This window comes from Neofelis nebulosa, chromosome 6 (assembly GCF_028018385.1).
Source record: "Neofelis nebulosa isolate mNeoNeb1 chromosome 6, mNeoNeb1.pri, whole genome shotgun sequence".
Classification (NCBI taxonomy): domain Eukaryota; kingdom Metazoa; phylum Chordata; class Mammalia; order Carnivora; family Felidae; genus Neofelis; species Neofelis nebulosa.
Window position 1 is genome coordinate 121,118,650 of NC_080787.1, and position 15,409 is coordinate 121,134,058.

General features: G+C 41.9%; 1 protein-coding gene across 12 annotated transcripts in view; it reads left to right on the forward strand.

Moving 5' to 3' along the window:
* L3MBTL3 (L3MBTL histone methyl-lysine binding protein 3) overlaps positions 1 to 15,409 on the forward strand; it is a 129,478-nt gene that overhangs the window by 78,795 nt on the left and 35,274 nt on the right. For all 12 annotated transcript variants that reach the window (XM_058735230.1, XM_058735224.1, XM_058735225.1 and 9 more), the window contains 2 exons: positions 3,255 to 3,369; positions 4,682 to 4,784. In XM_058735230.1, coding sequence (XP_058591213.1) covers positions 3,255 to 3,369; positions 4,682 to 4,784 — 218 coding nt within the window. The remainder of the gene's footprint in view (positions 1 to 3,254; positions 3,370 to 4,681; positions 4,785 to 15,409) is intronic.

Here is a 15,409-nt window from a genome sequence, read left to right on the forward strand (position 1 = left end):
GTGGATTAAAATCTCCTAGGTAAGCTCAGCACTTTTTTTTTCTTTTTCCTTTATTGCTTCTTCCTTTTCATCATAGGTAATTCTGAAATGTATCTGGGGTGGAAAACCATTTATTTCTTAGGACTGAGTATGTGTGCTGTAGGAAGATACCTAATTTTTAAAAATTTAGCGGTTTATATACAACAAATGGAACATAGGTTATGTGAACATTGATTCCAATATAAAAGAAATGGAATTTAGGAATAGTAAGATCGGAAAACATGAGAGTTTCACACTTCTAGTAAAATAATCACTTGATTAGTTGAGAATTAGAACATTTAAAACTTACTAAACACTCCAAGTTGTGTCTGCTCGTTTATTGATGGCATTGATGGCATAAATTGATATTTTTACAAAATTATCATGAATGTCATTCTCACTGTTAGTTGAACACAATGTTTTTGATCAGGGGAAAGGAAAGGGTTACTTTGAGTTAAGCACTTTTTCTTTTATTTTCAAGTGTTTGTTTATTTTTGAGAGAGAGAGAGAGAGAGAGAGAGAGAGAGAGAGAGAGAGAGAGAGAGCGCGCGCGCGCAGGGGAGGGTCAGGGAGACAGGGAGATACAGAATCCGAAGCAGGCTCCAGGCTCCGAGCTGTCAGCACAGAGCCCGACACGGAGCTCGAACCCACGAACCGCGAGATCATGACCTGAGCCAAAGTCTGATGCTTAACCAACTTAGCCACCCCAGCGCCCCTAAGTACTTTTCTGTAAGTGCTGCTTTTATATTCAGTGTATGGGAAGATGATCAATTTTATTTGGGTCCTTGAATTTTAGGTTTGGTTACTCCTCCTAACTAGCTGTGTGAACTCTTCTTCTCTTTAAGATAATACCTGTGGTTTCTTCCAGGTGTGGAATTCGGGGGGCTTTGATTCTAGGATTAATTGATTTCTAAGCTTGAGAAAGTGGATTCATTGCAAAGGATGTTATTTTAAATACACACACACACACACACACACACACACACACACATACTTTAACAGCTCTGTTCTATTCTGTCATACAAACATGCCATAATTTAGTTAGCCAGTCTCCTCATGGTAGATACTCTGGTTGTTTTCTACTACAATGAGTTGGGTTATTGAGGTTATTAAGTCAAAAGTGATATATTTTAAGTGACTGTTGTTGCAAATAACTCTCTAGAAATACTTGCCAGTTAATACTTCCGTCAGCAGTCCTTGAGAAAGCTTTTTATGCTCATACTCACCAGCTCTGGGAATCACCAAGATGGAACATTTTTGGCAGGTTGAAAGAATTGCATCTTGTGGTTTTAATTTGTAGGGGTTTTTTTAGTTGTAAGTGAAATTGATTATCATTTTATATGTTTACTAATCATTCATATTTAGTTTCTTCTTTATGAGCAATTTATATCTATTTTTCATCTTTCTATTGGGCTTTTAATCTTCTTATGTTGATATATGATATTTGGATAAATTAAAGAACAGAGTACATTGTGACATATATAATAACTGTGTTTTTCAAGTTTCTCATGGATCTTCCTCCTTTTCTGTGGTAACATTTGCCACTGTGCAGTTTTAAATGTTCATGTAGTCAGGGGTGCCCGGATGGCTCAGTCAGTTAAGTGTCCGACCTCAGCTCAGGTCATGATCTCATGGTTCATGAGTTCAAGCCCCACCTCAGGCTCTGTGCTGACAGCTCAGAGCCTGGAGCCTGCTTTGAATTCTGTGTCTCCCTCTCTCTCTGCCCCTTCCCCACTCACGCTCTGTCTCTCCCTCTCAAAAACAAATAGACATTAAAAAAAATTTTTTTTCAATGTTCCTGTAGTCAAATTGAGCAGTCTTTTATGAGTTTTGAATTTGGTATCTTGCCTACTATGGTTTCCTACTCTGAGATTACATATACATTCACTCCTGCATTGTTCTGGAACTTTTTATTCAGTTTTACACGTTTGTATTTTTTATCTATCTGGCATCTGTTGTCTTGTTAGTAAGGGATTCACAGACTTAAAAAGGTCTAGCTGGCAAATTTGATGTAATAGTGAAATATATATAGCCTTTCAGTATATCCTTTCATCCTAAAAAATAAAATACATGTAATACTTAAAAGACACATAGCTGATCCTTAGTGACCCTGCCTGAAAGACCAATAGCTCTTTCACACGGTGGCTGATAAAGATGGCTCCGACCACCATATAAAACGTCTTTGAGACATAGTGTAATTATTTCTGAGAGAAAAAATGATACTTAGACATGCATTTGATGGAGAGATATTTTATAAACCAGGTGTATTTCTAATAGGACATTGAATTTGTTTAAACAGACTTAAAAAATATATTTTTTGAATGTTTATTCCTTTTTGAGAGAGAGAGAGAGAGACAGAGTACAAACAGGGTGGGGGGTGGGGATAGAGAGAGAGGGAGACGCAGAATCTGAAGCAGGCTCCAGGCTCCATACTGTCAGCAACAGAGCCTGATGCCAGCTCAAACTCACAGACCGTGAGATCCTGACCAGAGCCAAAGTCAACCACGCAGGCGCCCCTGTTTAAACAGCCTTTTCTTATGTGGATCCTGAGAAACTTAACAGAAACCCATGGGGGAGGGGAAGGAAAAAAAAAAAAAAAGAGGTTAGAGTGGGAGAGAGCCAAAGCATAAGAGACTGTTAAAAACTGAGGGTTGATGGGGGGTGGGAGGGAGGGCAGGGTGGGTGATGGGTATTGAGGAGGGCACCTTTTGGGATGAGCACTGGGTGTTGTATGGAAACCAATTTGACAATAAACTTCATATATTGAAAAACATAAAAATAAAAAAAATAAACAGCCTTTTTAGCATAATTCTGGGAGAGTTGACATTTAAGTGAAAGGTACTCCTGCCTTTCTCCTCTCCACTCCCATCCTTCCTCCCTTCCTGATTTATTCGTTACTTAAGTAATATTTATTGGCTCTTTGGTGTGGCTCATATGAAGACGTTATGTACTCATAACTCGTGTGTGTGTGTTGGAAGACACACATATCTATAAAAGTACTGCTGGAATGATGTCTTTGGCAAGACATTTATTGATGAACAGATCATTTGAAGATAGGTCGAAAGTCCCTTTTTTGGCATAGGGGAAATGAAGCAATTTAAGTAAATTAAAAAAAAATGTTATTTGGCATTGAATCTACATACTTTAGAAGAAAATAAAAACGGTTATATGGTGGCTAGAACTTTAATGGTAGGAATTTTCTGTGAACTGTACTGGTAATTTCCTTTTGTTTCCAGGTTCACTTTGACGGCTGGAACAGCTGCTATGATTACTGGGTAGATGCGGATTGCCCTGATATTCACCCTGTGGGCTGGTGTTCAAAAACCGGGCATCCTCTTCAGCCTCCTTTGAGTAAGAGACGCAAGGATAACTTAAATTGAATGTTTCCATTTTCTTATGTAGGGTGCTTAATATTTTCTTTGCTCCTAGCATTTTCTTTCTACTGTTTTCTCCCCTGTATGTTTGTTCTCCATGAATCCTGTTCTTCTTCCCACATTTTCCATTATGTGGTAGTCACAAAAACATAAAAAGAAAAAAAATAATGTTTGAAAAGCACAGTTTATGTAGATTGTTAAACTTTTATTTAGAAGGACGCATCACCTTTCAAAATTGGTACTGAATTTTTGGAAGACAGTTCTCTTAGGCTATTAAAGTCTAATGTATCAGTAGTGGCTTTATACTGTAGTTTTGCAAAATGCTACCATTGGGAGAAACTGGACAGAGTGTAAAAAGGCTCTCCCTATCTATTGTTGCTTAAAACTGCATGTGATTTACAGTAACCTCAGTGCAGAGTCCCTTTAAGTTCAATTTTTTTTTTTAAATGTGCACTGCGAATTTGTCATACTATGATTTCAACTTGGAAGGAAAGCATATACATTGTAGCAGAAAATACGTAGAAAATACAGTAGATTATTGTGGGGTTTTTAAAAGTTTAGTGTGCAGTCCCCTGTTTTAGTGGCTTCACTTGTTTCCAGGTTCATGTACAAGCTGCATAAAAGTAAAGAAATCCACATGCATGCTGTTTGTTGCAGTATATTTAAAATAACAAACCTTGGAAACAAAGATTAGTTAAATTCTGGTGCACTCATGATACAGACACTGTGCAACAATCATAAAGAATATTATCATTGAGATGGAAAGATTTTTAAGACATGAAGTTAAAGACCAAAGGAAAAAATGTTTCAGAATAGTGCACATTGGTGCTATCCCTTGTATGCGACAAAATGATACAAGACCAAAGACTTGATACATGTGTATATATATATTCATAGAGGTATATGTGGGAATGCTTAGAACAGAGTCTAGCACATTACACAGGGACATAAGTGGTCAGCATAAGGAAGCATTATAAAACACGGAGGGGGTAGCATGTTTGAAATTTTCAGTGTACAAGTATTCGTAAACTATGTTATTTACTTGAAGATTGTTTAGCATCTCCTCATTAATTCACAATTAGGTATTTCTGGAATTTATAGCATTGATAGAGGGTTAGATCAAAGTGTACCATTTCACTGTTGAAGAAAGATCAATAGTGTGAACAAAAGCATAGGGAAAAATCTTTAAAGACTTTTAAGATATTTGTAATTTTTGTTTCACAGCCTTTGGTTAACTTTATGCCCCTTCCTTTCTCTTCTCTCTTTTTCTTCCCCTTGCTTTCTTATAGGCTCCTTAGAATTAATGGAAGCTTCAGAACATGGCGGATGTTCAACCCCAGGATGTAAAGGGATTGGTCATTTTAAGAGAGTGAGACACCTGGGCCCTCACAGGTATGTGGTGCTGCCACTGAAGTGGGAATTCCTTACGTGGTCAGATAGAGGCTGCCTGTCCCACCTGTGTATAAGATCGTGGTTTCCATGCATGCTAAATACATGTGAGGTAGTTTTCTATAAAAAAAAAAATGTGGTTACCATGATGATCCTGGAAAGACGAGGAGTATGTCTTTAGTTAAGTGTTTCTGGGAGAAAATGCATTCACAGTTTAAAACAGGTTTGTTCGGGGTGCCTGGGTGTCTCAGTCTGTTAAGCGGCCGACTTCGGCTCAGGTCATGATCTCGCGGTCCGTGAGTTCAAGCCCCGCGTCAGGCTCTGTGCTGACAGCTCAGAGCCTGGAGCCTGTTTCTGATTCTGTGTCTCCCTCTCTCTGACCCTCCCCCATTCATGCTTTGTCTCTCTCTGTCTCAAAAATAAATAAACGTTAAAAAAATTAAAAAAAAAAATAAAATAAAAATAAAACAGGTTTGCTCTAGCTATTTGCCTTTTCTTGATAGCCAGACTAGTTGTATAGATACTTACCTTCTGAAAGAGTCACTCTGGCTTGACCGTTAATAATGAGAAGAGGGCAGGCCCTGTTTGGTAAAATCTGGTATGACTGGGGGACGCAACAGTTTGAATAATGAGAGTTGAGATTATCACAGATTATCAGCATAGATCACAAGAAGCACAGATCTGAATAGTCAAACTATGCACTGATACAAAACAATATTTTTCGATATTTTTCTCTGACCCCCTCAGGAACTTCAAAAAGAAACCAAATTTATACATTAGAAATTTGATGTACTCTTTAGGCAATGTGGGGGTCCTTGTAGACATTTAAAAATATATTACTGAACACTGAGATTTTCAAGGAACAAAAGCATCACCTGTTTAGAGATGTATTAAAATAATCCTTTGTCAGGGTAAATGTTCTAACTGCAAGTTAATTGGATTGCCTAGTGAGGAAGGGGATCCCTAAAAATCTGAAGATTGTGCTGCCTGTGCCTCCAGGAGTTCATAGGAATTGTAAAATGGGTGTAATTATTTTCTCCTCTTTCTTTATTTCGTCTTTGCATCCTCAAATATTGCTTATCTTCCTTTTGCAACACTCCTTGTGGGGTTTATATGGGATTCAGTCTGTTCCAGAGTAAATAGTGTCAACATAGGGTGCTGATTACATTTGCAGATATCCATTTAAAAATCCTTTTCAGTGTTTGTATAACTGCAAACCTGGAGTTACATGATTAGTTTGAAGAGTGTTAAAAATATCGTGTCTTAAAAGTTTGTTCAGTATTGCTGAGTGAAGGTGGCTGGATTATTTTCAGACATGTTTTAAGTCTACATGCCAGAAATAACTCATTAGCATGCTAAATTTCCATTATATACTAATAAATTATTCCCTGCAGTAAATACTTTTGAGTTTTTTTCAATAATAACTCATGTTTATTGAACATGTATTTACTCCACACGGCATATTGCTCTAATTGTTTTACAAGTATGAATACCCTTCAAAAAACCCCTATTAGTTTTAGTGTTATTTTCTTCCAATTTTTTTTTTTTATGTTCATTTGTTTGTTTTGAGAGAGAGAGAGTGCTTGTGTGTGCAGCAGAGAGGGGCAGAGAGAGGGAGGGAGAGGGAGAATCTCAAGTAGGCTCTGCGCTCACAGCACAGAGCTTGATGTGAAGCTAGAGCTCACAACTGCGAGATCATGACCTGAGCTGAGATCAAGAAGTCATACAGACAAAGACAGATACCATATGTTTTCACTCTTGTGTGTATCCTGAGAAAGTTAACAGAAGACCATGGGGGAGGGGAAGGAAAAAAAAAAGAGAGGGAGAGAGCCAAACCATAAGAGACTCTTAAAAACTGAGAACACGGGGCACCTGGGTGGCTCAGTCGGTTAAGCGTCCGACTTCAGCTCAGGTCATGATCTTGCGGTTTGTGGGTTTAAGCCCCGTGTCGGGTTCTGTGCTGACAGCTCAGAGCCTGGAGCCTGCTTCAGATTCTGTGTCTCCCTTTCTCTCTGCCCCTCCCCCACTCACACTCTGTCTCTCTCTCTCTCTCTCTCTCTCTCTCTCTCTCTCTCTCTCTCTCTCTCAAAAATAAATAAACATTAAAATTTAAAAAAAAACTGAGAACAATCTGAGGGTTGATGGGCAGTGGGAAGGAGGAGAGGGTGGGTGATGGGCATTGAGGAGGGCACCTGTTGGGATGAGCACTGGGTGTTGTATGGAAACCAACTTGAAAATAAATTTCATATAAAAAAAAAAAAAAGTTGGATGCTGAACTGACTGAGCCACCCAGGGGTGCCTTTTCCAAATTTTGATGAGGCCACTGTGGCACTGGAGAGACAGCTGGTGTGAGGGGAACAGGGAATGGCACCCAGTCTATCTGTGCTGTTGACCACTGCCCTCTGGCTGCCTCACAAGGCACTGCTCCATGAATTAGTTATAGACCCAACCTTCAAAGAACTCAGGGACTAATGGAAATATGGAAGCTGCACATAATTTAATTTAAACATAAGATACAAAGCAGTAACTAATATTGAACCTTTGTCAAAGGTACCTTTCTACTGCACAACCCCAAGATGTTCATTGGAGTGAAGGTAGTTTGCTCAAATTATGAAGGAAAAGAATAAAGAAGTCTTAAAATTGCATGAAAATTGAGATTACGCTATTGGGGTTCAGTTGAAAATTACAAAAAGAATTGTTTTGGCCTTCTGGGAAGGAAACCCACCTTACAGCAATGTCCATCATCTCTTTAGTAGTGCTTTAGGTCTGAGCAGAGAGGTTTGCTGTCACGGCAGGGTCTTGGGTGACAATCCTGTCCCCTGCCTGATGGGCTGGCGCTCATTATGGCCACCTTTTCCCAACTGTGCCACTGACCTCTGGGGGTTCCTCAGCTGGGCCACAGCCATTTCACAAAGTTTAAGTGATTATGTTTGGAGCATTTCTTCAGAGATATGCAGTATTGTATTTGTTAAAAGAAAGGGGAAATTACAAGGAGAATCATGGAAGATTTTTATGGAGAAATGTGGCAATGAAACCTTTCAGTGGGGGCACCTGGGTGGCTCAGTCAGTTAAGCATTCGACTCTTGATATCAATTCCAGTCATGACCTCACAGTTGTGAGATACAGCCCCACATCGGGCTCTGCACTGAGTGTGGAGCCTGTTTGGGATTCTCTCTCTCCCTCTCTCTGGCCCTCCCCAACTTGCACTCTGTCTCAAAAGAAAACAATCAACATTAAAGAAAAAGAAACCTTTCAGTGGAATTGGAACTAGTCCTTCTTCCACTCAAAGAAGTAGACCTCATGGCTTCAAAGACATGTATTGATCAAGAGGCAGCGTTTGTTTCTGTGCCATACGGAGGGCACAGCTAGCAGTTCTGTGGGTGAGTCCAGGCCAGAGTTATTGGTTGACAAGAGCCTCGGGATGCCGTTCAAAGCACCCAACAGCCGTTGTCAGGTCCTGCTGCATCGTCTCTTCCATTTTTCTTGGCCCTTTCAGCTGGCTCTCCTGAGTCTCCCTGACTGTGCTGTCCGGTTTACAACACTCAGAGCTCTGTATGTGGAAGGATATTAATCCTTCACAGGCACAGCCGGTTTTCCATTTCATTAGTAGACTGTGGAAGAGCTGCAACATCGTGGATGTTCTTTGAAAGGTTCATTTCACTGGCACTTATTTTTGTCCTTGCTGAGAATGCTGTGTTTAGGAAAACATAATGAGAAAATTCTCTTTGGATTAATTTACTGAGAAACTACATAAACCAAAACATGCATTCTTTGCTTCGATAACAAGGAAAGTTGCTCTTTTAGCGAGAATAATCCATTTTATGAACACGTAAGCAAAAGGCTATGTTTTGACTAGCAGTTGTTGTTTGCCTCTCTGAAAAATTATAATAGTTGGATTTGATGTAAGAGGTGTTAGAAATAGAACATGTGTCTCGGCAGTGAAATTTGAGAGTGTTATGTTTTCAGATGTTGAAATGTAAATAATCAGTGAGTGAGTTGAATGTGGACATTATTCTTATCTCCAGGGATATTCAGTAGTCAGATTGCTTACTCCTGTCTCTAGCAAGGGAGCATAATCTGGGTTTTATCATGGTGTTTCCCTTTGGTGATTCATTCATTTGGGCTACTGAAAGGTCAAAGAATGGGAAGTGATGAAAAGAGAACTAACGTTATATGAAAGTAGATATTCTGCATATCTAGTGCCTTCAGAAGTAAATCTTTTCTATATAAGATTTGATCTTGGAGAAAATAAACAAGAAAAAAAAAATGGAGAGTATTTCCAACAGCTTCTAAAAGGTACTGGTAAAGTCCATGGAAAGTTTTAAAAGTTAGTACCTTTGGACACACACCTGCACACTCTAAACAGCATATTATTTCAGCATCCATCCATCCATGCATCGAACATACACTTACTGAGTGCCTGCTTCGAGTCAGTGCTCAGTTAGGTGATGGGCTGCACAGAGGGTGGGTCCCTACCTCTAAGGAGGCCAGTCTGGTGTAAACAGATTTTTGTAGAGGTGTGAGTGGAGTAGCACCCTTTTCCTGTAGGAAGCAGAGAACCTTCACAAATGAGTCGTGTTACAGAGCTCTTAATGTTGTGGTTTATTTTTGCTGATGCACGTTTACGTCGTAGGGGTTAAGTGTTACTCCTCCTTTTTGAGTAATCGTAACAGGTGAGGTTCATGGAGGACTTCCTGTGTTCCAGGCTGCGTGCCACACTTACCTGTGTGATCTCACTAAATCCTCACAGCAGCTCTGTGAAGCAGGTACTCTTGTCATCTCTGGTTTACAAGTGAAGACACAGGTTTGGAATCGTTACGTGCATGCCCAAGGGTCAGACAGTGGCAGAACCAGGATTCAACCCAGGCTTGTGTGGCTCTTAAGTCTCTACTTGTAACTCCTGGACTCTCGCGTAAAGCACAGTGGCCTGATAGAGCCTGCCTCATGTTTTTTACAGGTTTTCGTCATGACAGAGTGTGACAATGACTATGCGATCATTTAGAAAACCACAGGTGTTGGGGCGCCTGGGTGGCTCAGTCAGTTGAGCGTCCGACTTCAGCTCAGGTCACGATCTCACGGTCCGTGAGTTCGAGCCCCGCGTCGGGCTCTGGGCTGACGGCTCAGAGCCTGGAGCCTGCTTCCGATTCTGTGTCTCCCTCTCTCTCTGCCCTTCCCCCGTTCATGCTCTGTCTCTCTCTGTCTCAAAAATAAATAAATGTTAAAAAAAAAAATTAAAAAAGAAAACCACAGGTGTTACCTAATTGTTTAAATAAACGTATTCACAATGCAAAGGATTTTAAAGGTGACGTGGGGAGCAGTGAAGAAGACAGTCCTTCCACCTTTCCTAATAAGCTGGACCCGTCTTTCCTGGGAAAAACTGCCTCCTTAGAGGGGCTGGTGGGATATTTGTATGTAGAGCTGACAGGGAATTGTTTGCTAATAGAACAGGGTGTACTCTAATACAATTCATATGGTAGATAGTTGTGTAATCCTACGTGAATCTCTTCCTCTGCTCCCTGAGGAACTATGTAATGCTAAAGAGTTGCGTGTATATGTATACATGTGTGTACCCATGTATACGTGACGTATGCTGCTTAGTACATGAGAAACTGGAGATGAGTAGAAGCCTGGTGGGAACCCACTGTCTCCACAGAAGTTTGATCGGCACTGGTGAGTTGTGAAGTTGCTGACTTTTAACACTGTATGGACTTTGTAAATGTGAGAACACGGAAACTGGCCAAGAGGTTAAGTATTGGCAGAACACATACTAGCTAGAGGACAGCAGCATCTGGCTACAAGATGGTACTGAGATGGCTTGGATTGTCACAGATTAAAGATAAGGACATTCTTTGCTATTGCAAGGTACTACCTGCCCCCATCCAGTGTGGCAGGGGACAGCCAGAGTTCAACATCTGACTCTGCCAAGAGCCGATGGACTGACACTGAGCAAGTTCCCTTTTTTAAGCTCCGTTTCTACCTCTGCAAAACGATCATTAGACGAGGAGCAGCTTCCTGGGGTTGTGGGAGTTAAGTGAGAAAGCGCAAGAAAAGCGCCTAGCATGTGTGTGATGTGCTCGAGCCGCGGAAATTGCTGCTGGTAGCATCCTCATTTTACGAGTGAGAAGACGGAGCCTCACAAGTTGTGCTTACTCATCAGCCAGGAGTGGATGGAGCAGCAGAGCATGTTTAGACCAGGTTCCTGATTTCTGTCCAGGGCACTGGTCACCCCTCTGGTTGGTCATCCCCTATCCCTGGAGCACACTTCATTTGTGTTTTGTGGCATCCCCCCACCCACCTTGTTTCTTATCTTCTCCCACTTTGGGAACCCACTGGCTTCCCCCTTTATCCCATAGCAGGTGTAAGAATGCTAGGTGTATAAACCCACTTTACTTCTCTCAGGGTTCAAGAGAAGAGAGGGTGTTAATGTAAAATCGATAACTGATAGGTCCTGCCTTGATAGATCCTCCTGACCCATTAGTAAATCCCTGTGTGGAGGGCTGCGATCACTTCCTCTACTTCAAGTTGAGAGTTTCAAATTCCTCTCTGGCCCCCAAAATCAAAACAGGCAGATTATGTAGACAGTAAGTCTTCTCCTGGTCTGCAGTCTTGCCAGTCTGTGAGCTGTCCAAGTTTATCTGTGGGGATCTCAGAGAGAGAGAGAGAGAGAGAGAGAGAGATTCTTCCTTCACTTATTCAGCAGATAGGTAAAGGGGCTGCTCTCCTGGATCTTACATTCCAAGACTTGTCAACTATGACTCTAGTCTAGTCTGTAGTTGGGGACGTAGCCCATCTAAGAACACCATGGATCTTCCCAGTGTGGGAGCGGGCGGGGTTGAGAACAGGACTCTCATTTTCCTCACTTTCTTCGTATCTGATAAAACCTTACGGTAGATGTACAGATAGATATTCAGTAATTGGAAAGCCAGGTGCTTCACTGTGAGGGAAACATGATAGTTGCAGGATTCTAGGGATAGCAGTATACTGTTTGTTTGCCAAAAGAACTCAAAAGATTTGTATGTGGATTTTTTCCCGCTGTCACAAAATGCTAAGAAGACAAATTTGCAATAAAAATACACAATGTGAAGAAAAAAGAATAGAACAGAGTTAAAGATGACAATGTGAGGCTTGGCTACTATGTTTCCTTTGTCGGGAACAGAGGTTTGAGAATAGCGGGAGGAGCTGGCTGTATTTCTTATCTTTTTTCTTCAGAAGAAGGGAGTTCATTGAAGATGATGAATTTGGTTTTAAATTTTTTTTTACGTTTTTATTTATTTTTGAGACAGAGAGAGACAGAGTACGAGCAGGGGAGGGGCAGAGAGAGAGGGAGACACAGAATCCGAAGCAGGTTCCAGGCTCTGAACTGTCAGCACAGAATCCGACGCGGGGCTCGAACTCACAGACTGCGAGATCACGACCTGAGCTGAAGTCGGACGCTTAACCGACTGAGCCACCCAGGGGCCCCAATGATGAATTTGGTTTTAAATGTATTTATTGTGAGGCGACCCTGGGACATTTACATTTGGCCTGAAATCTGTTAAGAGTTTTATTTTTTTTTATGTTCTGTTTTGCCTGAAATCAAGGTAAAAGTAAGGCAGGGCTCCCCCTCCCTCAGGGGAGCCTCGGGGAACAGGGCTTCTCCCCTTCTTCAGGCTTGTGGCAGTGACAGTGTGGACAGAAAACCCGAAATGGTCCCTGAGCGGAGGCTGTCACCTGGGTCTTCCATCAGGACGAGTGATGGGAAGGCAGATCACAGCTGCTGTGGAATTGGGGGTTGGGCGGGACATGGAAAGCGGCTGAGCGTCTGTGGAGAGAGTGAGGGCCTCAGTCCCAGCAGCCCCATCGTGTGCAGACTGTGTCTGGGAGCAAGTGCTGGCTGGACCTTCCTTCCTGGGCAGGCCTGACGGCCCAGCCTTCCCGTGAGCGGTCTGATGCCCTTGCGGTAACTTCACCTCGGCTCGGCGTAGGCAGAATCGGTGTTTGTCGCTTGTGTCCATAAACACGACTACACACAATCCCACGAAGGGGTCCATGAAGTACTCGAAGGATTATTGTTCAAAGAGACGTTGGTTGGAGCTGGATTTTCCTTCCCATCACTTCTAAATGAATAGAAATGAGTTACAGTCGTGTGCCCATGCTGAGTAAGACGAATGCAATGGTACGCTTATCTTATTGAGCTACTAAGCACCATGTCTACTTGATTGTTTAATAAACATGCCACAATTCTTGATCTCGTCCCCAAATCTGCCTCTGTCCTCGTCATTCTCATCTCAGGGGGGAAGAAAAAGAAAAGAAAAGGCGTTCCTGTTTCCATCCAGTTCCTCAAGCCAAAAACCTAAAGGCCATTCTTAAATCCTTGTTTGAGGTCATTCCCTACTTCCCATCTACACACGGGCCCCCTTGAAGGGATCGCAGGGGTACCGTGACTGGCCCCTTTGCCTCTGTTTCAGCCACCAAATCGAAGTCACCATGATATCTTCACTCTTACATCACTTTTCTTGCTCCGATTCTGGCCCCTTGAAATCTTCTCTCCACAAAGCATCCTGAGGGATTGTTCTGAATTGTACATCAAATCATATCATTTCCTCATTTGAAGGTCCTCCAGTGGCTTCACCTCAAACTTAAACTAAGCATTGGAACTCCTGACCAGGGCCTACCGGGCCCTACACAATACTTCCCTTGCCTGCCACGAGTGCGTGCCCTCCCTTTGCTCACACACTTGGCCATCGCTGGTCTCCCCCCAGGCAGGCCAAGCTCTCCCTGTGTTGTCATTACCCTTGCTGTTTCCTAGAATGCTCTTCCTCTGTGTTGACAGAGCAGGCTTCTTCCTGACCTTGAAGGCACCACTCAAAGGCTGCTGCTTCACAGAGCCCCTTCCTCCTGTACAGCCCTGTGACCCCTGTGACAGCCCCATGTTCTTTCTTCGGTCGGTCATACTTAGTGGCGTTTGTCACTGTGTAAAGTTGTCTGCTTTATATCTGCAATTGTGTAGTGCCCAACTTCCCCTAGAATATCAGCGACAGGAGAGCAGAGATCTGGTCATTGTATTTTCCGTTGTGATTCCAGTGCCTACAAGGATAATTAGCACTTAATAGATACTTGATAAATACTTGTTGAACAAATTAAATGAAATAATTAAAGACAAGCCACCTAAGCATTTTAAGCCTTAGTTTGTCTCATGAGAAGCCCTCCTTATAGGGTGTCGTGAGAATTAAGTAAAACACTGAACGGAATGTACTTAGCACAGTGCTTGATATATAGTAAGTGCTCCATAAATATTACTAGTTATTTTTTTATTGTTGGGTTAGCACTATATACATTTTTGTCAACACGTAAGCATATGTTATTTATTTTTGTCTTTTGCATAGGTATCAGTGTAGCAGAATGTTTAGTTAAATAAAATCAAGATTGTATTTTAGCTTTCAAGATACCTGTGGTAGGTTTCATAGGCCATTATCAGAACCAGGAGCATTTTCAAACTCTTCCCTCCTTCTCCTAGGAGAGTGTATTTGGTTCTCTTGGTGGAAATAGACATACATAGTTTAAAATTTTTCCCTGGGTGATTATCACCTGGAGAGAAGAAAAGAACGTATAAGACACTAGAATAATTTATCCAAGATCCAAACCACTTATAGATACAAGGAGACTCCCTAAAAAACAGAGGGGCAGGATGGGCATTTAGTTGGAGGGGTTCATTATGTATTGGAGGCCTGAGATTCAGAGGTTGCCCAGTTGTTCTGAAGATGGAAAGCTGAAGCCTAGGCAGAGGATTATACTGACTTAATGTTGATTTAACAATTAGTGACCTAGATTTCCTTTGCTTGAATAACAGAAATGATCCCCACATGGGACCTGAGAGACCAACCAGGAGTCCAGGGGTCACCGATAGAAGGGAAGTGAGATAGATGGGTCATTATCCAAGTTGGTATCTGGTCTCCTTTCCTATCAGAAACAGGATGGACTACAGATAAATATATGTATTGCTTAGCATATCAAGTGTACGTCTGGGCTTGGAGACAGGAACAGGGGGGAATCTCCTTCCTTTGGAGGCCAACAGAAAATGAAATGAAGGAATTGAAATGGCCTATGGTGACCCTGAGCCTGAAGGATCACTTTAGGAAGCAGATCTGCTCCATCTGTCCATCAGTCTTTCTCTGTCCTACCTCTGACACCAACCCTCCTATGATGTCTTAAGCATTTCTCCCCCGGGGCTGATTGTTCCTACAGATACGCACAGGCTCTGCCCTTGGACCGTATCCAGACAGAATCCTTCAGTGATCATTGCACAGTTTCAAACATTTCATCAGGTTGTGTTCTGAACATCTAGTGCAAAGACATATTTTCTATCAGAATAGACTTAAATTATGTCTCAGAGATAAAATATTTCATACACTAGGGACACCTGGTGGCTTAGGTGGTTACGTGTCCAACTCTTGATTTCAGCTCAGGTCATGATCTCACAGTTTGTGAGTTTGAGCCGCACGTTGGGCTCCTTGTTGACAGCAAAGAACCTGCTTGAGATTCTTTCTCTCTCCTTCTCACTCTCTCCGCCCCTCCCCCACTTGTGGCCTCTCCTCTGTCTGTCTCTCTCTCTTTCTCTTTCTGTCTTTCTCAAAATAAATAAATAAACC